The sequence below is a fragment of the Pipistrellus hanaki genome (assembly GCF_964339955.1).
Source record: "Pipistrellus hanaki genome assembly, chromosome: 9".
Taxonomy (NCBI): domain Eukaryota; kingdom Metazoa; phylum Chordata; class Mammalia; order Chiroptera; family Vespertilionidae; genus Pipistrellus; species Pipistrellus hanaki.
Genome location: NC_140511.1, coordinates 14,068,724 through 14,092,359, shown reverse-complemented (window position 1 = coordinate 14,092,359; position 23,636 = coordinate 14,068,724). Strand labels below are relative to the sequence as shown.

At 53.6% G+C, this 23,636-nt stretch overlaps 1 protein-coding gene across 1 annotated transcript; it reads right to left on the bottom strand.

The window, feature by feature from the left end:
* Positions 1–6,323: 6,323 nt before the first annotated feature.
* Positions 6,324–19,151, bottom strand: ANKK1 (ankyrin repeat and kinase domain containing 1; the record flags this gene model as incomplete). Its single annotated transcript, XM_084896004.1, has 8 exons — positions 6,324–7,627; positions 8,161–8,197; positions 8,783–8,901; positions 9,551–9,706; positions 10,329–10,378; positions 10,579–10,730; positions 12,777–13,071; positions 18,970–19,151. 8 exons carry the CDS (start codon positions 19,149–19,151, stop codon positions 6,324–6,326), a joined length of 2,295 nt encoding a protein of 764 aa, XP_084752130.1.
* Between the last annotated feature and the right edge of the window lie 4,485 nt (positions 19,152–23,636).

Here is a 23,636-nt window from a genome sequence, read left to right as displayed (position 1 = left end):
CTCAGGAACGCCAGAGTGGAAGGGGGTGGCCCAGGTTCTGGCTCTTTCCCAGGAGGCCCTGACATGGCCCCTTTGCCTTGACAGCAAGGGTGGAAAGGGAGCTGGAGGCTGTGCAGACTCCAGAGCTCAAACTTTCTCCTCTCTCTGCGTTTCCCTGTGCCTGTCTTTTTTATAGAATGACTTTTACTCCAAGAATCCTCTATCTGCCTTGATAGCAGGTGCAGTCCCCCCACCTCCCCAAGAGCACGGTAAGGAGCCTGCCTCTGCTCAGACACGGTGGGGCATCCGTGTGTGTCTGCTCAGGTGTCCACATGTGGCTGCAGGTCTTCAAAGCTTTGGCCCTCATCTTCCCTTGGTGGGTTCTGAGGAGTCCCAGGTGGCCAGGGGCTGGGAGGTGTCCTGGGCGCTGAGAAGGCAAATAGTGCAGGAAAAACTGCAACACTCCATCCATCCACCCACCCAGCTGTTGTCTTAATGAGTGTATATTGAGCCACTGTTGTGCTCCAGGCCCCGAGCAAGGTGCTGAGAATAAAACGGTGAAGAAGGTGGACAGGATCCCTGTCTTTTGGAAGCTCACGGTGCGGTGGACAATGGGTGTGAATCACGAAGTCACGGGCAGAGGTCCACGTCCCCGGGCAGAGCGCTGGCTGGGTGTGGAGACCCAGTGCCAGGGCACCATTTACCGAGTGGAGACAATGCCGTGGGATGCAGCAGCCCTGGTGGGCCTTGGCCTGGAGCAAGTAGGTAGGACATTGGAGAACTTCCTGACTGGCAGATCAGAAGGCCCCTGAGAGAAGTGACTCCTGACCCTGTTTCCTAGTGGCCCAAGGACGGGACAGCCAATTGCCAGCAACTGGGACATTGAGGACTGGCCTGCCATGGGGACATTGGACATGTGCCCACCTCTCTGGTCCCTCCCCACACCATCCCTGTCCCAGGGGGGCCATGGCCCAGTCTGTGGCCCACCACCGCCTGCCCTTCCAGCCCCAGGACCCGGGCTGTGTCTGTGGCCTCGACTCCCCTCTAGGCAGCTCCATGGTGGGCCTGGCCCCACGTGATCCCTGTCCTCACGCCCCCAGGGGACGGTCCATAAGCTCCCGTGACAGAGGGGGTGGCCTGGGTGGCAGGCTGGCCTTTGCACCCAGTCTTCTGACTATTGTCTGACATTGTCCATTCCACCCCTTCTTGACCAGTTAGAACAAAGTGGGAGGAGGCTTGTATGGACAGAGCATTTTTAAAAGGGAGGTAGAAGAAAAAACCCATCCCGGACTAGGCTTTCAGGGCAGAATCCTTGGGGTGCCTGTGTCTAGCTGCTAGAGCAAATGAGTGTGTGTGTGTGGCGGGGAAGGCATTGCTTGGCAGGGGCACAGTATCTAGTGCGGCTTCAGCAGCCAGAGGCGAGTCAGGGCACCCGTTCTTGAAGGTCTCTGCCAACCAGCTGCTCTGGGGGGTCCGGGGGAAGCTGGTGGCGAGAGAGAATACCATCTTCCAAGGTGAGTCCCACCCTGGCCTTTTGGGGGTCTGGGGTCAGAGAGAAGGGGGTGTGTGGTAAGAACACTTTCCCACTCCCTCTCCTATCCCAGCTGCCACTTGGCAGTAAAGCTGGGCAGAGCATGAGGCCTGTCACGTCCACCGGCGGCGCTGCAGGCCCTAGCCCTGTGTGGGCTTTCCCCACTCCGCCCCTGCCTTGTCCAGAGACCCGGCGATGTGTGTGGGGCTGGAGCGAGGGAGGCTGCCTACTTGGCACCTGGGGGCAGATGCTGCCGGTGAAGCGAGGGACGGGTTGGGTACAGGGAGGGGTTGGGGTTCTGTAGGAACCAAGCTCGAGCAGCACACCTGGGTTTTTCTGACCAGGCTCAACTCCAAATATCCCTGCCCATCTGCTCTGTGAGAGCGCTGTCTGGGGAGGCCGGGCTCCGGGCCTCGTCCCGGGCTGGGGCGGGCAGGAGGGGAGGACACTGCCGGGAGGAGACAGTGCAGGTCTAGTGCTGCTTGGTGACCCAGAGCCCCAAAGCCTACCTGGTCCGGCCCTGCCCCACCTCCACGCTCAGGTCCACCCCTCCCGCAGCTCTGTACTGCGGTGGACAACAGTAGGTTTACAGTTGTGAGCACATGAAAAACAGGGTTTATTCTTGTATTATTATTGATTAATTATTGTGTTATTTTCCTACAAACAACTGTAAGCCTGCTTGTACCCAGCCCTGTATTATCTCCCCTGCCCTTCTCCGGCAGGCGGAGCCCTCTCTGCTCTGCCCAGCTGAAGGCAGAGTAGGGACAACACCAGCCCTGGGCCCTCCCTCCGTGGTGGCTGCAGACATGGCTCCCTTGCTTTGCTCACACTAGCCCCACAGGCTGGCTCTCAGAGCTTAGGGTAATCCCATCTATGGGTGGTCACTGAGGCTGCGTGGCCACGGGCACGGCCCACAGGGGTGCTCCCCTGCCCTGCAGCTGAGCGGGTGCTCCTTTGGGTGTGTCCCAGGAGGTGTCAGTGCTGCCCCTTCCTCCCCTGGGGGGGGGGGCAGGCAGCAAAGGAAAATAGCAGTGACTCCTCTGAGCCCCCGCCAAAAGGCTCCCAAAAGCTGGCTTGTCGTCGCCCCGCTCCAAGAGAAAAATTCCTCTGGCGTGGGAGATACTGCAAGAAAAGAATATGCTGCTTGCCTGCTAACTGCTCCCCCTTCTGACCCACAAGGCACCTGATTCTGCTGTGACCACCGCCAGTGAGAGAAGCGCACGGTGTGGCTGTGCACCAGGCCCAGGAAGTTTCAGCAGCTTGAGGCCACACTAGCAGGTGGCACAGCAGGATTTACACCCAGGCCTACCTGACTTTAAAGCCGTATCTTCCCACTTCCCAGGGCTTCCCTCCCAGCCTCAGGCCAGCTTAGCAACTACCCTCTGTTCCTGACTTTACAGCAGCAACCCAGAGCCCTAATCGGATTCAGTAAGCCCGGATGGCACACCTAGAGGCCTGGGAGGCAGAAATAAACACAGGCAGGGGTGCGCCCATCCCCAAACGGAGGCAAATCTCTGAACCTCCCTGCAGGGGGCGTAGATACAGAGTGATCATCTCTAGCCAGCAGTCAGAGAGGGCTTCCTGGGTGGGGATAGGCACGACAGAGTATAGACTGTCCTGTGGATGCTTACCTTTAACTTACTCAAGTGGAAAATGCGTTCCTTCAGTCTCACCAGCCACATTTCAAATGTCACAACAGCACCGGGACCTGGTGGCTGTCCTCTTGAACAGCTTCAGACAAAGAGCATTTCCATCCTCCCAGGGAGTTCCGTGGGGCAGGCTGGTCTAGAATAGCTCCTAGGCTAAGGTCTTAGGTACCTTCACTAATGGGAGGGCGGGAGGGTGAGGAGCAGGCTGGCGGAGGGCAAGAGGATGCTCAGTTTGGGACACGGTGAGCTTAACAGGTTAGTAGCATGTCCCGGTGGAAATTGAAGCGTTCCTATCCTCCTCAACCCCAATCTCCCCAAATGGGTTTTGAAATTCAACTAGACACCAGCTCGTTGGGAATTTCAAGGGCCTCACTAACGCCCAATCCCTAGGAAACTGCCAGAAGGCAGCTACTGAAGTGGGTGCAGGGTGGATGCTGTATGTCTGTGTCTGGACTCAAGGTAGATGCTGGGTCTGTCTGCCCGGAAAGGGGTGGCTCGGAAGAGACAAGATGGCGCTAGCAGGCGATGAGGGGCTGTGCTGGCCGGAGCCCGGCCAAACCCCCCAGCTCAGTTATCTCTTGGAGGAAGGACATAGAGGAAGCCGGGGTCTTAGGACCTGGACCCTGGATCCTCAGAGTGGAAATGATTCCTAGAGAGAGAGTCTTGTCTGAATCTCATGAGATCCCTGCCATTCATAGGGCAATAGGTGCAAAAGGATCACCTAAGTCTTCTAAGTCCCTTTTTCAAGGTTTTCCCTCAAACTCTTTTTTTTAAAAAAAAAATATATATATTTTTATTGATTTTTCACAGAGAGGAAGAGAGAGGGATAGAGAGTTAGAAACATCGATGCGAGAGAATCATCGATCAGCTGCCTCTTCCACACCCCCTACTGGGGATGTATCTGCAACCAAGGTACGTGCCCTTGACCGGAATCGAACCCGGGACCTTTCAGTCCGCAGGCAGACGCTCTATCCACTGAGCCAAACCGGTCCCGGCCCTCAAACTCTTTCCAATGGAATGAGACAGGCACTATTGCTCCTCTGCAGCTCACCCTGACCACGCCCATGGGTTAACCTGGGCTCCCCTGGCCTGAATATGGAGCCCACATCCCTTCTCTGGTTCCTTCCCAACCACAGACTTGGAACCAGACCCAGACCTCAGCCCCCGCCCCTTCCCTCTTCCACTCCAGCATGTTCTAGGAAAGACAGGACTCCAGGGACGTTTTTAACTACAAGTTTTGCCTATGGCTTCGTCTCAGGGAGAACAAGGAGAATGGGCCAGGAGGCTAGCAAGGAGCAGGAGGATGGGACAGTCTGCTGAGTACCCCTGTCCTGCCCCCCCCCCCTCACCCTAACCCCCAGTCCTCAGGACTCCCCACTCATCCAACCAGGAGAAGAAAAGGCCACTGCCCTGGGCTGCTAGCCAGTCTCTGTCTTCCTGGATCCTTAAAGCACAGAGACAAGCCACAGGACGCCCCCTGGTGGATGTGCTCGGCCCTGGCTGCGCTCCAGCGAATGCCTGGGTGCTGTCCCGGAGATTCTGGGTAGCGCCAGATATTTAATAAGCCACTCTAACAACCCCCTCACACTCTTCCCCTGGGAGATTCTAGTGTGCTAGGGCACACCCCAGCTCAGGGCTGCCGGGGGTCTCTGTGGGGCTACAGGCTGCGGCATGGTGGGGTGAAGTGTCCAGGGCCCACGAGCTGGTGCCACAATCCAGGGACCACAGGATGGGAGACACAATGCTCCCAGCTCTGCTGAAAATGGCTCATGAGCTTGGCATGTACATGGGCGACAGGTGTCCGCCTCACGCCACACTGAGGTAAGGCTGCCAGCTGAGGGCGCTGCACGAAGCTGGGGAGGGTGGCACGCAAAGTGGGCCTGGCAGCTGGCTGAGGATGGAGCTGGCCATTAGATGGGGCAGAAGGTTCCTTTTCTCTGACAACCACGAGACACCCTTGAGGTGGAGGGGCTGCTTCAGCAGTGTGGAAAGGTCGAGGGGGGCAGGTGGGACGCCTTGGTCACATGTTCTGCCCGTACCACAGCCCCCCTCCACCTTGTTCCAAGGGTTGCCAGCCCTGGCAGAGCCAGAGAGGAAGCAGATGCCAGCCGACCTCTGAGCCAGGGTTCGGTCACACAAGGTTGGTGTGAGCACAGACCCATCAGCAGAGGGTGGCCAGGCGGTGGTCACAGGAGAGCTCTCTGCTGCTGCTGGACAGGAAAGGCCCACCAGCGAGCACCATGGAACCCAGATAACCTCCTCCTCCCCAGCACCCTCTCCTCCTGTCACCTGCGCCCCCCTGTGTGAACTCACACCCACAGATCTTACACACACACACACACACACACACACACCCCATCTAACACCACTGGCCCCTCTGCAGCCAGGCTCCACCGGCTGGTCTCTCTCTAAGGGGGACTCCAATCATAGCTTTATTGACTTCAGGGTCTGAACTGAGCCACGTGAGTGGACACAGTGAAGGCTGGGTAGGGAGACCAGGGACTGAGCGTCCACACAGGATCCCTCGTGGGGAGCTGGAGCACCACCTTCCTTACCCCCAAGAGCCTGTGCAGGAGACGCAGGCACTGCGGTCAGGCCACGCGAAGGTGCGGTCAGCGCAGCAGCAGGGCTGGCTGGGCGGTACATGACGAGCAGAATGTCCTCCGGGCTTTTAGCTCTGGCCCTTGTATGAAGCGCCGGTGTCTGGATCTCCTGGCCCCACCCAGGTACGGGGCCAGATCACACAGACTGGAGCTGGGGGAGCGTTCTGTCTCCTCCTTGCCTTCGTCCTCAGAGAGGGCTCCTGGGATGCACAGGGCCGTGTGAGCCCAGGGGAGGCTGGCCCAAGGCGGCACGAGTCTTGGGAATGAGAAGGGAATTCACTTTGGGGGCTCAAGTCCAGGCACAGGAGGAGGAGGAGGAAGAGGAGGAGGAGGAGGAGGAGGCTGGGTCTACTGGGCTCGCACTTGGGAGAGGTGTTGAAGGACCTCTCCAAGCCAGGCCTTCCCCAGCTGCAGCCTCAGTGTGCCTCTCCCTGTCCTGCCATCATGCAGGGACTAGGTGGCAGGTACAGGGAAGCAGCCCTGCCAGAGCCCGGTGCTCTTCACCCCCCCCCCTGCCCCCCACCCCCCCACCGTCCTTACGGCGAGGAGGGCCCAGGGGCTCTATACTTCGGGCTGCTCTCCAGGCTCAGCGCTGCCCACCACAGCCAGCCAGGGCTCTCTGCCCTCCAGGAGGGCGGCGACTCCCTGCTTCTGGCTGCGGAGGGCCAGCTGCCGGGGTGTGCAGCCCTCCCCGGCCTGGACGTCCAGCTGGGCACCGGCTTTGACCAGTGCTTTGAGGACAGCCATGTTGCCTTTCAGGGCGGCCAGGTGGGCGGGGGTCCAGCCCCCCTTGCTGCGGGCGTGGACATCTGCGCGGTGCTCCAGGAGGTGTGTGACGCTCAGGAAGGCGCCCCTCTGGACTGCCAGGTGGAGGGGCATCCAGCCCGACTGCTCGGCGGCATTGGGGTCGGCCCCGCACTGCAGCAGCGCCGCCACCACCTCCTCCTCCCCGTGGCGGGCGGCCAGGTGCAGGGGCGTCCAGCTCATGCTGCCGGGGGCCCCGACGTCTGCGTGGCTTTCGGCCAGCAGGTGGATGATCTCCGGGTGGCCCTTGTAGGCGGCCAGATGCAGGGGTGTCCAGCCCTGCCGGGTGGGCAGCTGGAGGCTGGCCCCGTACCTGAGCAGCATCTTGCAGATGAGGAACCTGCCCCGGGCGGCCGCGGTGTGCAGTGGGCTGTAGCCGTTCCGGTCCAGGGCGTCCGGGGCCGCCCCGCTCTTCAGCAGGTGTTGGATGGCCCTCACTTTGCCTCGCTCCACGGCCAGGTGCAGGGGCGTCCGCAGGTTCCACTGCGGAGCGTCCACCTCAGCCCCCTGGCCCGTCAGCAGCCTGACCAGGGCGACGTGGCCAAAGTAGGCGGCCACGTGGAGCGGGGTCTTGCCCTCGGCCTCGCGCAGGTTGGGGTCCGCCTGCCGGGAGACCAGGAGCCGTGCCACATTCTCAAAGTTGTTCTGCGCGGCCAGGTGGAGCGGGGTCCACCCCTCGTGCTCCTGGGCATCCACGCGGGCGCCGTGGTCCAGGAGCAGGCGGGCGGTCCGGTCGTCCCCGTTCTGGACCGCGAAGTGCAGCGGCGTCCAGCCGTCCTCGTCGGCCAGGCCGGCGTCGGCCCCGTGGCCCAAGAGCAGGCTGCACAGCTCCGGCCGCCGGTCCTGGGCGGCGATGAGGAGGGGCGTGTAGCCGTAGGCCGTCCGGCAGTCCACGTCCGCCTCGTGGGCCAGCAGCAGCCGCACCTGCTCCACGCCGCCCTGCGCCACCAGGAAGTGCAGGGGGGTGACCCTGTTCTCACAGAAGCACGACTCCTCGTCGCTGGAGACTGGGCTCCCACCTTCCGGGAGCCGCAGGACCCGCTTCCAGCAGCCTCCTGAGCCTGCGGGGAGAGCGACGGGGGTGAAAAGGACCTTGACCTGCCCAGAGGTCATCGCGGCCTCCTGAAGTGCCGCCCGGGGAACAAAGGCCGGAAGAGTGGCTTTCCTGACAGCATGGGTCTCTGTGCAGGGGCCACTGCGCTGGAGAACGGACTATGGCAGTTCTTCCCCTGAGAATGGGCAGCAAGGCCTGGGTGCAAATCCTGACCCACCCCTCAGCATCACGTGACCTTAGCCAACTCTGACTCTGAGCCTCCAGGTCCTGCCCCTTAAAGGGGACACCAGCAATGCCCACCTCATACTACCATTCCCCAATCCCCGGCCCTTCTCTCCCACTGCCCTGAGATTCTGATTTCATTAGTCTAGATGGCCCAGGCATTGGCATTTTTTTTTCTTTTTTCATTTTCTAATTCCTGGAGAGGGGGAGGGGGCCAGGGAGGCTGGGAAAAGGGTGTGGTTTGATTCCACTTTCTCCTCCCCGAGAATTCTCTGTCTCCCCCCCCACCCCCACCCCCCATGTGCATTCTGGACTCACCGCTGTCTGTGAGATCCTGGCTGACCTCCTCACTGACCTGGGGAAGGAGAACCAGAGACACAGGGTGGATCAACAGGGCGGTTCTGGCCCAGGCCTCTTCCGCTCCTTCCTTCTCCCCCATACTCTCCCTCAGGGGTAGGACTCACATCCCCCAGGTCCTCAGAGACCCCTCCTCGCCACTCCTACACCAGCTGTGTCTAACGGAAAACCTGATCAGGAAGACCGTGCTGGGAAAAGGTGGCCCAGGGCCTGGACTTGCCCTTGGGCCACATGGAAAGCAGGGTGTCTGTGTGGGTTCAGCCGGAGCCTACACTAACTGTGGCTGGCTCGCAAGTCAGGGAATGGACAGGAGAAGAGAGATGGTGCTGATGTCCACGGTGGGGAAGTCTGGGCCAGCTGAGGTCTCCCTCTGCAGGACAGGCCTCTGCTTCATCCCATGCATTTGAGAGAGGACACGACCAACACTAGCCTTAGAGAACCCTGGTGTACTTAGCGAAACAGGACCCCTGGCACATGTGGCTGAGTCCCCACTTGCCCCTCGGCCAGGCGGCCTTGTGAGGACCACACCAATGCACGCACCCCAGGGCCTGCCGCAGACCACGCCCAGCCCCCCCGCACCCACCTCCTGGGGCCGGCGGAGAGATGGTTTGCAGGACACCTTCCTGGCCAGGGCCTCGCTCTCGGGGTCAGTCACAGGGCTCTGGAGCAGTGACAGCAGCAGGTCTGTCTCGATGGTGATGTCTGCGTCACAAGGGGGAGTGAGAGAGGAAGGAAGCAACAGGCAGACTAGCAATCCTCCCCCATTGTGGATTTGCTACGTCTCCTGTGCCCCCACCCCACCATCTGTTCCTGGGCTCACACACATGTGTACCCGGAGGCAGAACAGATCAGTCTCAGCCTTGCTCAGTGGGGCCACGTGGCAGGTCACTACCCTCTGAGGGTCAGTCCTTTTTCACAAATCGAGGGGGGGGGGGCGGGATGGGGGAGGAAGACTAGGTGATCTCTAAGATGCACTCCTAAGGTCCTAAGGGCATGTTTTCACAGTGATCTCCTGGTCTGGGAACATTTACAATGGTGACAGTGAGTAGTACCCCGAGAACTCAGAAGCAGCAGAGCTAGCCCCAGCCACCTTCAGGCAACAAAGCTTCTAGGCTCCTCCCACAGGCTCAGGGCAACTCCTAGGGGTCAGACCCCCCACTCCCCAAGTCCTCAGCTGCCCTGCCTCCCCACTCCCTCCCAGCACTGCATGCTGCCCAGCCGTCTCAGGCCTCTCTTCAGAGCCCTCAGAGTGGCCCTGGGCTCCACTTCCCCTCCTGCCCCCTCCTGCGGCAGCCCCGCCCTACTCCCCGAACTACTCCCTGCTCCCTGGGCAGGCCAGGCAGGGGAGAACCTGGAAAGCAGGGTCTCTTCTTGGGGTCCTGGTCCCAACAGCGCTTCATCAGGTCCCCCATCTGCTGGGCCTCCTCTGGCCACTCATCGGAGACAGACTGTAGGGAGGGCCTCATGCCCGCAGCCACTCGGATGATGATGTTCATCATATTGAGGCCTGCGAGAGAAGCCCAGGCTGTGTGGGTGCTGGAATGTGGGGGGTTATGGAGGCAGAGGAACTGGGCAGGAGAGGGGCTCTGAGGATCCCCACAGGATGGTGCACCCAGCAGGGCTCCTATGAATGCATAGGGAGTCAACAGCTAGATTGCAGGGCCACTTTAGGTTCTAAGTCTCTGGCCCAGCTTCAGCCACCGCACACCCAAAACCAGACATGGTACCACCCTATAGACCTATGCTATCCAAAGACAGCATGGCTGACCAACAGGCCTAATGGTGAACTTGACTTTCCATTCCGCTGGGTTATCCTAGGGTTATAACTAGGGTTATCCTAGTTTCCTGACAGTCTGCTTCCCTGACATTCTCGGCAGCAGGGTGGGAGTGGGGGGTGCAGGGAGGAGCACAGGAATTAGAGCAGAAAGCCTGGTCTGGGCTGATGTTCGCCCCACCTCTCACAGTAAGGTGAGCTCTGGAAAGTAGGGGAGGAAGGAAGGTGGGTGTGGATGGGAACCCCTGAAGAGTTCCCCACAACACAACCCTGCACTGGCCTTGTCCCCATGAACCCTCAGCCCCCCCACAACCCCTGCCAGGACCCCACTGAGGGTCCCACTGCAGTCTGCTACCTGAGTACGGCTTCTTTTGAGTGAGGATGTCCCAGATGACAATCCCGAAGCTGCAGATGGGGAAAATGTTCCTGGTCAGGGGGCCCACGGGCCACACAATCCCAGGCAAATCCCCTCCAGCCAGAGTCCCTCTCCGTGCATTCCCCTCCCACCTCATTCCCGGCCCACCCTGCCCTTTGGGTCCCGGGTCCAGGCAAGGCTGTGACAAGCTACTTCCTCGGTGTGGAGATGGTGCCAGCCCCTATCTCACCTGTACACATCGTATTTGGGCCCTGGGGCAATGTTACTCTGCAGGAACATCTCAGGGGGCATGTAGCTGAGGGTGCCCCGCAGAGCCGACCTCTCGATGTATTGCATCCGAGTTGACTGTTCCATCCATTTAGACAAGCCAAAATCCGAAACCTGGGAGGAAGACGGGGAGGGGGGGGGATATAGGGGCAACAGTCTTGCCTCCATAGGACTGTTTCTCCTCCCTTCCCAGCGCAGAGCAGTGGCTAAGGGCTGGCTCATCCCCAGCTCTCCTACTATGATCTGGAGGACCTTAGGCAGGTTTCTTATCTTCTCAGAGCCCGTTTCCCCATCTATAAGACTGAAATAATATGAGCACTTAGCTCATCGTGCTATTGTGAGCATTAAATGAGTACATAAGCAAAAAGCACTCCCACCCTGCTGCCAAGAATGTCAGGAAAACAGACTGTCAGGAAACTAGGATAGCTCAGTGGAATTGAAAGTCAAGTTCACCATTTAACTTGTCTTTAACTGGTTTTGAAGTGTGTGATGGTGCATCATCATGTAGCAAAATTACTTTGCCTTGTCTTCTGGCACATTCTGGTCGTTTCAAGATCAAAGTGTGGTTCAAATGGATTGTTTGTTGTCAGGAGAGATCAGTATTAATGGTTTCACCTGGTTCTAGAAGCTCATAATAGACCACACCTTCCCGATCCTATCAAACGCAGAGGATTGTCTTCTTTCTGAAGTGATTCAGCCTTGCAGTCAATGTTGATGGTTGACCTGGATCAGCCCATGATTTTGTGCATTTGGGATTCTCAAAATAAATCCACTTTTCATCGCCAGTCACAATTCGATGCAAAAAAGTCTTTATTTCATGTCATTGAAGCAACATTTGACTGATGACTTTTCGGTTTTCCATTTGTCTTTTGTTCAGTTGAGGTGGCACCCATTTTCATTCCTTTAAAATCTTTTCCATTGCTTGTAAATGATCGGAAATTGTTTGCTGAGCAACATTTAATCTTTCTGCAAGTTGTTTTTGAGTTTGACATGCATCTTCATCCAATAATGCTTGCAATTTGTTGGTTTTCAAACTTTTTTGGTTGATCTGGACATTCTTTGTCTTTCACATTGAAATAATCACTTTTAAACCATTTAAACCAGCGCTCACAACTATCTCGAGATGGAGCATGTTCACCATAAACTTCCTGAAGTATATGATAACTTTTTTTTTTTCAAAATAAAGTAATGAATTAAAACTTCCCACAAATGTTCTTTTTTTTTTCATGAAATTCAACATTTTTAGGCATAAAAATATCTATGATGTTAACACCTTCAGAAAATTTGACATATGAAGTTTTGAAGCTTGCTGTCAATATAACAAAATAGCATACATATCAAATCGCAGATATATCAACATATGTGTAACTCCAACTATTGGGGAAAAAAATCCACATTATTAACCGCACACCTGGTACTTCCATCCATTAATTCATTCATATGCTGAGTGAGCAGGCACTGGGTGCTAATTCGGCTGGTACTGAGGTCAAGGCAGCAGATAGAAAAGATGAGAACGCTCACACCCACTACTGTCCCAAGTGGCTATTCAGAAAAGGGGTATGGTCACCAATGAAGTAGTGTCACACATATTATTATATATTTACAATGGGGGTCAGCAATATGAAGAGACAGAGGTGTAATAAGGGTATTTTACAGGGGCCCGCAGGGTGGATCAGGGAAAACCTCCTTGAGGAGGCCATGTTTAAGCTGAGAACAGAAAGATGAATAGTCCTTCGTTACATAAAGAAGGGAGTAGGGAAGTGCTGTTCCTGACAATGGGGACAGAATATGCAAAAGCCCTGGGGCAGAAAAAGAGTGGCATATTTTGGGAACTGAAAAAAATGGCCTTTTATAGGGTCATCTCATTTACACACACTCCCACCTGACAGAAAGCATGGGAAGGACAGAGATTCTTCTTCCCACATCAGAATTGGGAGACTGAGGCCCAAAGAGGGACATTGCAGGCATTCTGATACCGGGCTTCATGCACCAGTTCCACTGCTCATCCAACAGGTTGAGGTGTGATTGCTGCCTTCAGTATTCATCCATGAAGGAAGCTGCTTAAAACCCTTGACAGGCCAGTCAGACAGGTAGATCATCCTGCCCACCCTGGAGGAGACGCCAAAGTAAAAGGGGACAGAGGTTGACCAGGGCAATTACCTTGACATGCATGCTGCTGTCCAGGAGGATATTGCCTGGCTTCAGGTCTAGGTGGAGCAGAGGTGGCTTAATGCTGTGGAGGAAGTTCATGGCCAGGCTGGTCTCATGGATGATGCGGAATTTAAGCTGCCAGGAGATTCTGTGGGTGCACAGCATCTTGTCCAGGGAGCCGTTGGCCATGAACTCCATCACAATGCCCAGGGGCTGCTTGCACACCCCGTAGATGGACACGATGTGCTGGAACTTGATCTTCTCCATTTTGGTTGCTTCTTCAATGAGGCAATTCACATCGGAGCTGTGGAGGGGGATGGAGATGAAAGGAGGTGACTATCAATTACAAGAACAACTAGCAGAACACACACACTAGGCTTGATGCCAGCCCACGCAGGCCCAGAGGAGCCTCATGAGGTCAAATAAGAGGAAGGAGAGACCTGGAAAAATGCCCAGTAGGACACACAGATTAGGCTCTAGGTGTCCAGCAGGGAAAAAGACAGGACGTAAAGGAGTTTGCAATGTAGCCCTGGCCAGTGTTGCTCAGTAATTACAGCGTCAGAATGTGCACCAAAGTGTTGTGTATTCGACTCCTGCTCAAGGGCACCTATCTGGGTTACAGGTCTGATCCCCAGCCCTGGCTGTGTCTCTCTGGCATGGTTGTTTCTCACTCTCTCTTTCCCCTTTCCCTCCCCTTTCCTTCCTCCCTTCCACTCTCTCTAAAAATCAATGGGAAAAAAATATCCCCAGGTGAGGATTAACAACAACAAAAAAAGTCTGCCATCTATTCTGGTTGCTTGTTTATATCTTGCCCAGTAGATTGCAAGCCTCTGGAGGACCAATATTATGCCCCCTGCTTCCATTTTAAAATATTTTTATTGCCATTTGACTATGAAAGTAATACATACACCCTGTAGAAAATCTAAGTAATACAGAGAGTTATAAAGAAAAAAAAATTAAATTGTCAGTATCCTAACCTTCCAAATTTGGCCTCTATCAACACTCTAATATAGTCTTTTATAACATATTTCCAAGGTCTCTGTTTCTCTTCTTCCCTCCTTTTATTCCTTCCTCCTCTTTCTCCCTTTCCATCACATGGTGTGGGCTGGTTCTCATAGCCTGAGCACTTACTGACATTGTTATTCTGTCTGCAGCCACTGAAGCAAGAACTTCAGTGGCTGCATGGTATCTCCTGTTATGGAGAAACTATAATATGATGCGTGTAGATGCTCCCCATAGCGCATTACCACCCACAGCACAATACGTTTCTGTGGAATCTAACAGAAGTGAAGTAAGGGAAGGCCTTAGAAAACAAGCATTTGCAAACCCTCTAGCTCTTCTCACTGAATGAGTCCACAGAGCAGTGAATTCATGCAAATTACTATGAATTGTTTGGGGATTGCAAGATGAGGATTAGGGAGAAATGACATTTTGGTTGCTTCTTCAATGAGGCAATTCACATCAGAGCTGTGGTGTATCTGCAAAGCTGTGTTGGCACTGCAGTCAGAAGCTGCTGGCAATGTGCTTGGAGGGCCCCCGTGGGAAGCCAGCCAAACACCCCTGAACTCCAGGAAAAGGCACCTGCTCTTCCTGGAATCTGGGCTGGCCGGCCAGTGTGGTTCTCTGGTTCTCCTCTCTCCTTCCCTGTGGTTCCAGAGAGCTCCCCTTCACCTCTGTGACATTTTTATCTGTCTCCTGTCCTCTGAGTTCACAGGAGCTGAGACATCTGCCAGGAAGTGGGAAAAAGCAGGGATCTGAGGGCACTGTGCCCTGATTCAAATCCCAGTGTCATCACTTGCTCTCTGCATGCCTTGAGCAGGCAAGCTCCCCACCTCAGTGACTGGACTGTGGAACAACAGGAATCGCATAATTCCCTTGGACACCGGGCTTCTTGAAAGCTTTGGCTTTGCCTGTGGTCTCGCTCTTTTTCTCATCTCCCACTGCCCTCTTTTCATCCGGTTTCTGGTCTCAGGACTTCACTGAACAGCTGCTGCTATGGTTAGCAATGACCCCACATTATTCTAGCTTATGAGCATTGTTCAGTTCTTGGTTTATGGGTCAGATCTCTCACTCTTTTTTCCTCAAAATATTAACTTACTTCAGCTGTGTGTCAATATTCTGCAGGATTTCTGCCTCTTGTTCTGGTCTCCTCTTCCTGCTTCTTGATTATTACACTCAGACCTAGGCCCTCTCCCTTCTCCTTCTCACTCTGTACTCTGTCTCTAGGCAATTCTAGCATCTCCAGTTGAGTATTTGACACTTAATGTGACCAGAGCCTGAACTCTTGCTCCTTCCTCATCTCAGTGAATGGGGCCTCCACTTCCTAGTCCTCAAAGTCTTGGTGTCATCTTTGGATCCTCTCTCTCTTTCCTTCCCACACCAGTCCCTCAGCACATCCTGTCAGGGCTACCTTTAAAATATAGCAAGAATCTGATCATTTCTCACCACCTCTACCCATTGGCATCCTGGCCCAAGTCTCCTAACTGGCCTCTCTGCTTCTCTCCCTTACCCTCTGCCATCTATTCCCAACTCCGCAGCCAGAGTGATATGTTCAAAATGTCAGTCAGAGCATGTCACTACTTGGCTCAGGACCTCCCAGGGGTCTCTTCTCAATAACAACAAAGGCTAAAGTTCTTAAAGTGGCCTAGGAAGCCCCATATGATCTGCCCCGGGACACAGATCCCTGATCTCCTATCCTAGGAATCACTTCCTCCCTGACTCTGCTCTTGCCAAGCTGGCCTCTTGCTGCTCCTCCACCGTGTCAAGCACATTCCCACTTCAGGACCTTTGCACTTGCTGTTCCCTCTGCTTAGAATACCTCTCCCTAAAAGCCACATGGCTTGCTCCTTCTTTGCTTCAAATCTCTACTCAAATAGTACCTAATTAATAAGGGTTTCAAGTCTATATAGAATAGCAACCCTACCCTAACTCTGGCAATCCTTATCCCCTGTACACAGATGGCCAGCAAATTAATATTCCTAGGTCAAATGTTTTCTTGGAAGATCAGATTACTCAACTCTCCTTAGGTGTTTTAATCAAGATAATATCAGGTGGTTGTAATCACCATAGATCAAATTATTCATTGATTTGTTTGTTTATTTGCACATGTTTGTTTATTTGTTTACATATTGCATATTTATTGCTTATTTGCAAGCTTGTTTGTTTATTTACATATTTCTTATCTTTCTCTATTAGAATATAAACTCCATGAAGGGAGAGATTTTGTTTTTAACAAAATCACTTAGTGCTTAACATGAATCAATGTTATCCATGTCCTTAGCTTCAATTACACTAAACAAATGACTCACACATTTTAATATTGTTAGCTCAGACCTTTACTCTGAAGGCTACCAGGCCATTCTTCTCAACATGTACAAAACGGAACTCATGCTCTTCCTCTCCAAACTGGGGCCTCTTTTCATGTTTCCCTTGTTTACTGTCAACAATATAGTCCAACAAATACTTACTGGACACCAATGATGTGCCTGGCACTGGGGACAGAGTGGGGAACAGGACAGACACAGACTCTCACAGAATAGACATTCTAGTGGACCTGGTTCCTTTGTGCAAGCCAGACATCAAGTTAGCCTTCACAGTCCCTTCCTCGAGTGGCCCCATAGGCAACCCAGCACCACTCTGAGTGAATTTTTACCTCCTGAATACTGCGTAATCTCTCCCTTTCACTCCATCACAACACACCAGTGTTTATTGTGGCAGCAGAGGAACAGACAAGGCCCAGACAAGGCCGTGCTATTGTTGGTCTCATTGTCTGAACGATGAGAACCGTGTCCTAACTAGACCAGCATCCACTCTAACCTTCCAATCCATTCTCCACACTGCAATCCTGATCAATTCCTCCCTGTCCCCTCCATCTCACCTGACTGCAAGGCTTTCAGAGCTCTCCACTGACTGCTCCCTCTCTCTCAGCTCCAGCCATGTTCCCATCCTTTACTCAGTATCCCCCTCCTGCCCTGGGCCCTTTGCACACTTAGTTGCTTCTTCCTGGAAAGTTTTCTCCTCCTTATCTACTTAGTCATACTCATCCTTCACATATCAGCTCAAGTGTAGCCTCCTCAGGAAAGCCTTTTTCTGATCTCAGTTCAGCACTATTAATAAGCTCTCATAGAACCATGAATCTCTCCTTCCTTGTAATACTTCTCACAGCAGCACACATGTTTACATGTTGGTTAATATCTTTGTCCTTCCAAGCTGTTTTCTAGAAGAACTGGGCTGCATCTGTTGTACTCATCATCGTACCTCAGGGTCTAGCACGGTGCCTGACATATAGTAGGGCAATAAGCATTCGTCAAGTGGATGAATGAATGAGGAGACGAAAGAAGGATCCAGTGAAGTAATACAGGTAAAACTCCTGGGATAGTACTCCATACATGGCAGGCATTAACTACCACCCGATCCCTCAGCCCATTCCACCCAGGGAGCTCCTGGGACTTAGGAGGAGAGTGGCAGAAGCTATTGTCAGTGTCTAACAATGCAGTCTGCCAATGCCATCTGTTTCCCTTTGTTCTTTACTTCAAAGGCTGTAGATGATTTGGACACACCCTGGGATAATCTATCTCTACTCTGAAGCAACAGGCAGGTGTTAAGGGAGGAAGGTGGGTGAGTCTGGAGCTGCCTCACTCGAAGCAGGTGGGGGTCTGGGAATTAGGAAGGGACTGGCTTCAGTGTGTGGGGCCTGAGGCTGTGTCTTGGGAGCCTGTACAGAGAACAGGACAAAGAGCACCCAAATACGATGCCAACAAGAGCGCTGCCACCCAGGCCTTCGAGGTGAAGGCCCAGGAGCCTTAGGAGAAAGACATGGGCTTCATGCTCACACTTCACATCTGAGCGTCTCTTTCATGGCTGCACAGGGGACAAGCACGCAGCCTGGACCAGCAAGTCAGGCGGGAATGAGACTGAGTCCATCTCAGGGGAAGGCAGCGATATGGACACAGTGGGAAGAGGTGCAGGTGCTGAGTGGGGAGGAGCCTGAGACAAAGGTGAGGACAGACAGGGCAGCATCCAGGCTGACCTCCCAGCAGGACCTGTTAGAGCCAGCAAGTGGCCTGTCCGGGGTTGCCATCCCTCAGGCCTCCTCCAGCCTGCACTCCTGGGCAGGGACCACGGGATGGCCATGGGAGGTGTGAAAGAAAAAAGCCACATGCTAACCTGACAGGCTCAGGGAAGGCCTGCGTGGCAGTCTTGCAAACCCAGAGACCTAAGATAACCACAAAAGATGGTTTGAAAATTAAATATCTAACAGGTTATAGTAGGTAGTCATTTCCCAGATATTTTCCCAGACAAAGATCAACTTTGATCTTTTTTACTGAGCCCATTTGCTTTTTTGCCTCTAAGATAACATATCTGTGAGATGTCTGGGTAACTTGTAACTTCCCTTTTTCCGGAGCCCCTGGGGCACAACCAAATGTGGTGGGCTCCAGGACAGATGCCTCAAATTCCTTCTTTATCATGTTAATTGTTCCTGCACTCACCTGAGTACACGTCCATCATTTTACTTTTTATCCAATCCCAGGAGTTTCCCACCACTTTGCTTTCTCCCGCCTCCTTACTCCATCACCAATGAATTTCATGTAACCCACCTATGTCCCTCCTTTGATTTCAGTGTATAAATAGAGAAATGTAATCCACCATTCTTTGGAGCATTATCTCAATCCGTTGAGGTTCTGCTTCCCGGCAATTGTCGACAGTTTTGGCTCAAATAAACTCATTAAAAAATTCTTTACAGGTTTCAATGGTTTTTTTTCGTTAACAGAGGGGACCTCTTCCCTCCATCCTTGAGCATCACGGAGCCAGAGCACAGCCTCCCCGGGGCACAGCCTCCCCGCCAGCCCAGCCCTGCCTCCCGGAGGTGGTGAGGGTGGTAGGAGGGTGGCAAAGGGCCACCAAGAGCAGCCCTCACCACCCTGACACCCAGAGGAAGAGGTGCTAGGAAGAAGGAGCAGGACCAGTTTGGGGGGTAATTCCTGCTCCCCTGCAGCCTCTGGATTCCACCAGCAGGTGTGGTGCTATACCTGCATGCAGTCACAGGACGGAGGCATGCTGAGCCTGGGGAGCCTGGCCTCTGGCTAGAGAGTTCAGAAAGGCGAGGGGACAATCCCCCCTTCTCACCTAGAGGGCCCTCCCTCCCTCTGGAGCCCCTGCCCTCAGTTCCTCCTGCCAAAGGGGAGGGCGAGCCCACAGGTACCTGGCGGTGTCTGGCAGGAGGCAGGGGGCGCACTTGATAGCATACTGCGTCCGCCAGCGCCGGTGCCGCGCCTGGAACACCTGGCCGAAACCCCCGCCGGCCACCGGCCGCCAGGCGCCCTCGAAGTCCTCACGGGTGAAGATGGGGAGGCCGCCCAGCCGCTGCTCCAGGCCCAGGGCCATGGGGCCTGCGCTCCGCACTCCAGCCGGGCTCCCGCCCTCTGGGTCCCTTGGAGGCTGGGACGGGAGGAGAGCCGCCCTCCCTCCCTCCTTCCGCACGAGGAGGAGCCAGCCTGTCTGCAAGGGCGGGGAAACCCAAACCGGAGCCCTAGGCCCCAGGCAGCCTGGCCCAGGCCTGGGAAGAGGGTATGTCCCTCTGAGCACCCAGAGAGACCCCTTCCAGCCAGCACCCTTCCTCAAGCTCCGCCTGTCTTTCCCCTACCTCTGCCCCGTACCTTCCCTCCCAACCCCCGGGCCCGCGCCCTGTTAGTTAGGGGGGCTCTGGAAGAGGAGGTGTCCTGAGGTTGGAAGCAGAAGTCTGGCAGAGGAGCTGGCCCTGTTTGATTGAGATCCAGCTCTAAGGGCAATGCATACTGAGGATTTATGAGGATTCAGTGATAGATCCTCCCTTCCTCCAACTGATGGACAGACATAAACTCCACCTGCAGCCGGACATTCCTGAGCACCTAACCAGGCACCTTATATGGACTGTACATTGAACCACCAATCAGCACCTGCCAAATACCACAAGCCCCCCATTCCTAAGTCCCTAGGTCCCTAATCATAGGCCTTACATGAAACCATCAATCAGCATGTGCTGAGTGCCCTAAGCCCCGTCCCCTATCCTTCCCTTAAAAGTACATGGACCCCGCCCTCACTCTCTTCTGCTCTCTCTCTGGAGGCAGCAGCCAATGGTACTCTTCTCTTCAATAAAGCTGTGTCCTGGCATCCCAGTCCGGCCCACTCTATTTCATCTATCATTCAGGACTAAGCTAGGGGTTTCCATCTGAGTGTGGATGCTTGCTCTGCCCCTCCCTCATCTCTTCCCCCCCTCCCCCAGCAAGTAGAGAGTAAGAAAGTTGCAATGGGGATTTTTCTGTTCTGAATCTGTGGGCCCCACTGGCTTAATGCTTCCTTTGTTGTTGTTGGGTTTTATTTGTTTGTTAACCAGAGTTGGTGTGTTAAAGGCCACCAAGAAGGGGTCACCAAGAACAGTGGGGTGAGAGGCAGGGTGCCTGTCTGCAGGGAGCTCCCCCAACTGGCCCTGCTTTCAACCCCAACCTCAGGGGGATGGGTGCCTGGCCGGGGGTTGACCACGGGGGAGGTGGACTCCTTGGCCCACGTGTGGGGAGAGTTGGCTGCCTGGGACCAGAGATGAGGCTCAGGGAGCAGCGGAGCGCATTCCTGCCCTACTCCCAGCCCAGAGAGTGGGTGTGCTGGTGGTTCCCATGGCACCTCCAGGATGAATTCTGACAGGAGACAAGGACCAAAGACTGGCCCAGAGACCCTTGTCAAAGGGACCAGTGTGGCCACGACTGAGCGTGAACTTTGTCCGGAAGCAGTAGCTATCTTGCCTATGGCACATGCTTTACAGATGTGATCTCCCTGTTTACAGATGTGGGAACCAGGCTTGAAAGCAATAAGTAGTGCATGGCCACATGGCTAGTAAGTGGTAGTTGAGTTTCAAACCCAGGTTTGTTTGGTTGCTTTAGAAAGAGTTAGGCATAGGGAGCAAGGGGTAGCCTTTTAAGAATGGGGGTGGGGTGGGGGGTTAGAATCATGCCCCTGAAAGAGGGTGGAGGTGATAGAACCTGAATTCAGAGCAGGAGCCATACCCCAAACAATGTCAGAGGGGGGCCCCAGCTTGCTTTGGCTGCAGCAAGGCAGGGCTCGGCCACGTTGACATATTGCTCCTTCAGCAGCCCTGCCTGTTCTCACCCTCCCCACTCCCCCAGAGGTTTGGAAGATTATAGAGGACATTACTGATGGGAGATTTGCAGGGGGGAGGGGGCAGTGAGCATGGAGATTGGGGAGGTACACTCTACAGCAGTAGAGGTGGAGGGACAGACAGGGCCCAGGCGTGCTATTGTTGGTCCACCTGTTAAAACAGACAACCTATGAGTTCAAGCAACCCAGAGGCTTCTGAAGAATCTGGGAAAATAGATATATTCTCATCCCTATAGAAACTGGAGCCATTAGACTGGACTCATTCTTTTTCCTCTCTCCCTCTCCTAAGTGGGCCAGGACAAAAGCCTGGTAGTCTTTGGACAGCCCTGGGAGAAGTTGTAGGGAGAGGGGACCTTCCCAGTGTAAGGTCACAGAGGCAGAAGCTTCCTAGATCCCCTGCTAATAAGCGCATGATGCTCAGGGATTTGGGGAAGAGTGAGATCAACCTAGAGGAGCCAGTTTCTTTCCAGGGCCGGGGGTGCAAAGGTTCCTAGGTCCTGCCTGGCCAGAAGTCCACGGCCAGTGAGTAGGGAGGAGAGAGCTGGAGAGGAGAAATCCACCTTCCACCGCCGCTCCTACAAGTGAATGGGGACAGGAATGGATGAGGGAGGGAGGAGGAATAGTCTGACCACAAACCAAAACCTCCGAGAGGGGCGAGAAACAGGCTCTGGCCACAGGAATTTTGTCTCAAGATGCTCTTTGACCTTGACATCTTTCAATGAATTTTATTTTGGCAGTTGGGGGATGAAAATGTTCTGGACTTGGACTTAATAAATGTGTGTGTGTGCTTTGCATGTGTGCTTTGCATGTGTGTGTGTGTGTGTGTGTGTGTGTGTGTGTGCGCGTGCGCGCGCACGCATATGCGTGTGATGGTTTTTTTTTGGGGGGGGATCCTAAAATTTTCAACCTGCTGCACCCAAACCAGTGCTGGTAAAGCAGTTCTGCAATACTCTGGAAGATGTTGAAACCCAGTGTAAGCCTTCCCCTAAGGAGAATGATGAAGTCTTTGCACACAGGGCAGTTTCCAATTTGTCTTCATTCTCCACTCTGCACACATATCACAGGACACCTGGACACGCCCTGGCAGGTTCTGTCCCGGGAAGCCTACAGGGAGGACAAGGTGACTCAGGAGGAAGGAATGTGTGCAGGAACATCTGGGAAGCAAGAGTCCCAGGGGGAATGGGATGGCAGGAGGTAGGAGGGCAGGGTCTAAATGCAAAGCAGGTGAATCAGTTGGGCTTTTCCCTAACACTCCTTAACTGTGGGGCCTGGTCACAGGCCAAATCTCTCTGGGCATCTCCATTTGTAAAATGGGCTGATACTAGAATACCCATTTCAAAAGGTTGCTGTAGGGATTAACCTTTAAAAATACACCTAAATGAATACTCATAAACAAACAAAAAACAAAAACAACTAAAACCTCACATATTTTCTGAAAATTAACTCAAGATGAATCATGGACTTTAATGCAAAATGTAAAACGATAAAAATTTTAGGGGAAAATATGGAAGAAAATCTTCTGGACCTAGTGTTAGGGAAAAGTTCTTAGGCTTAATGCCAAAAACATAGTCTATAAGGGAAAACAAACAAACAAACAAACAAACCAAAAAAACCAAAAACAAACTGATAAAAATGACTGACTCGTTTATTCTGTGGCAAAGCCTGTGAAGAGGATGAAAAGCCAAACTCAGACAGAGAAAATATTCACAAACCACATATTTGATGCTAGTTTTCTAGAATAGTTAAAGACATCACCAAATCAATGGTAAAAAAGAACAACTATCCAATTAGAAAATTACGTAGGCAGGCAGTTCACTGAAGAGGATATACAAGCAGCAGATGAGTGCAGGAAAAGATGTTAGAGAGCATTAACCATGGAGGAGATGCAAATTGACACTGCAATGAGATTTCACTGCACACCGACCAGCATGGCTGTGGGGAAGACATACGCTGTGACTCCCTTGAGTGGGGACCTGGCAGGAAAATAGCCCGTATGTCAACCTTGAGAATGGTCAGAGCTGTGCATCGGGACAAGCCAGCCTCCCACTTCCTCTGGGCCCGTCCTGGAAGGGCTGAGCCAGGAACAGCTGGGACAGGGAAGGTCCCAGAAACTAAAAGGCATTTTTCTTGGATCATGCGACAAGAGGCACTGGAAGCTTGCTCGCTGTGTGAAAAACAGAACAAAACCGGACTTCTACAATGTGACTGGTTTCATGCTTCTTGTATTTCATTTCTCTTTTTTCCTTACTGCTTAGATAAGTTCTTTCTTCCTGTCTATGTTTCAGGGGTGGGGGATTAGTCAGACTACTTTGGGCACACTAAGAGAAACCAAGACAAGGTTTTGGTTCACCATCTGGTGGTTGTGAAGACCTCATTTTTTAAATCAAGGCCCATTCCCCACCCTAGACCAATTCAGTTCCTGGGAATGGAGCCCAAGCATGAGCATAGGACACACCTCTTAAAAGTCCAAAAACCTCAAAGGGATTAATAGATTGCAGGTTACTGGACAGGAATCATAGTCTGTGGTGTTCATTGCTGCATTCTCAGTACTTGACAGGTAGGAGGGAGCTCATGTCATATTTGATAATGAATGAATGAATGAATAAAGAATGAATGAATGAATGAAGGGGAAGGGCAAACTCAAGGGGTGGAGGCTGATTTTTGCAGTCCCTCCCACCTTTCTGCAGGGTCTTCTTTCGTCTGCATGAGTTTCTCCCCTTA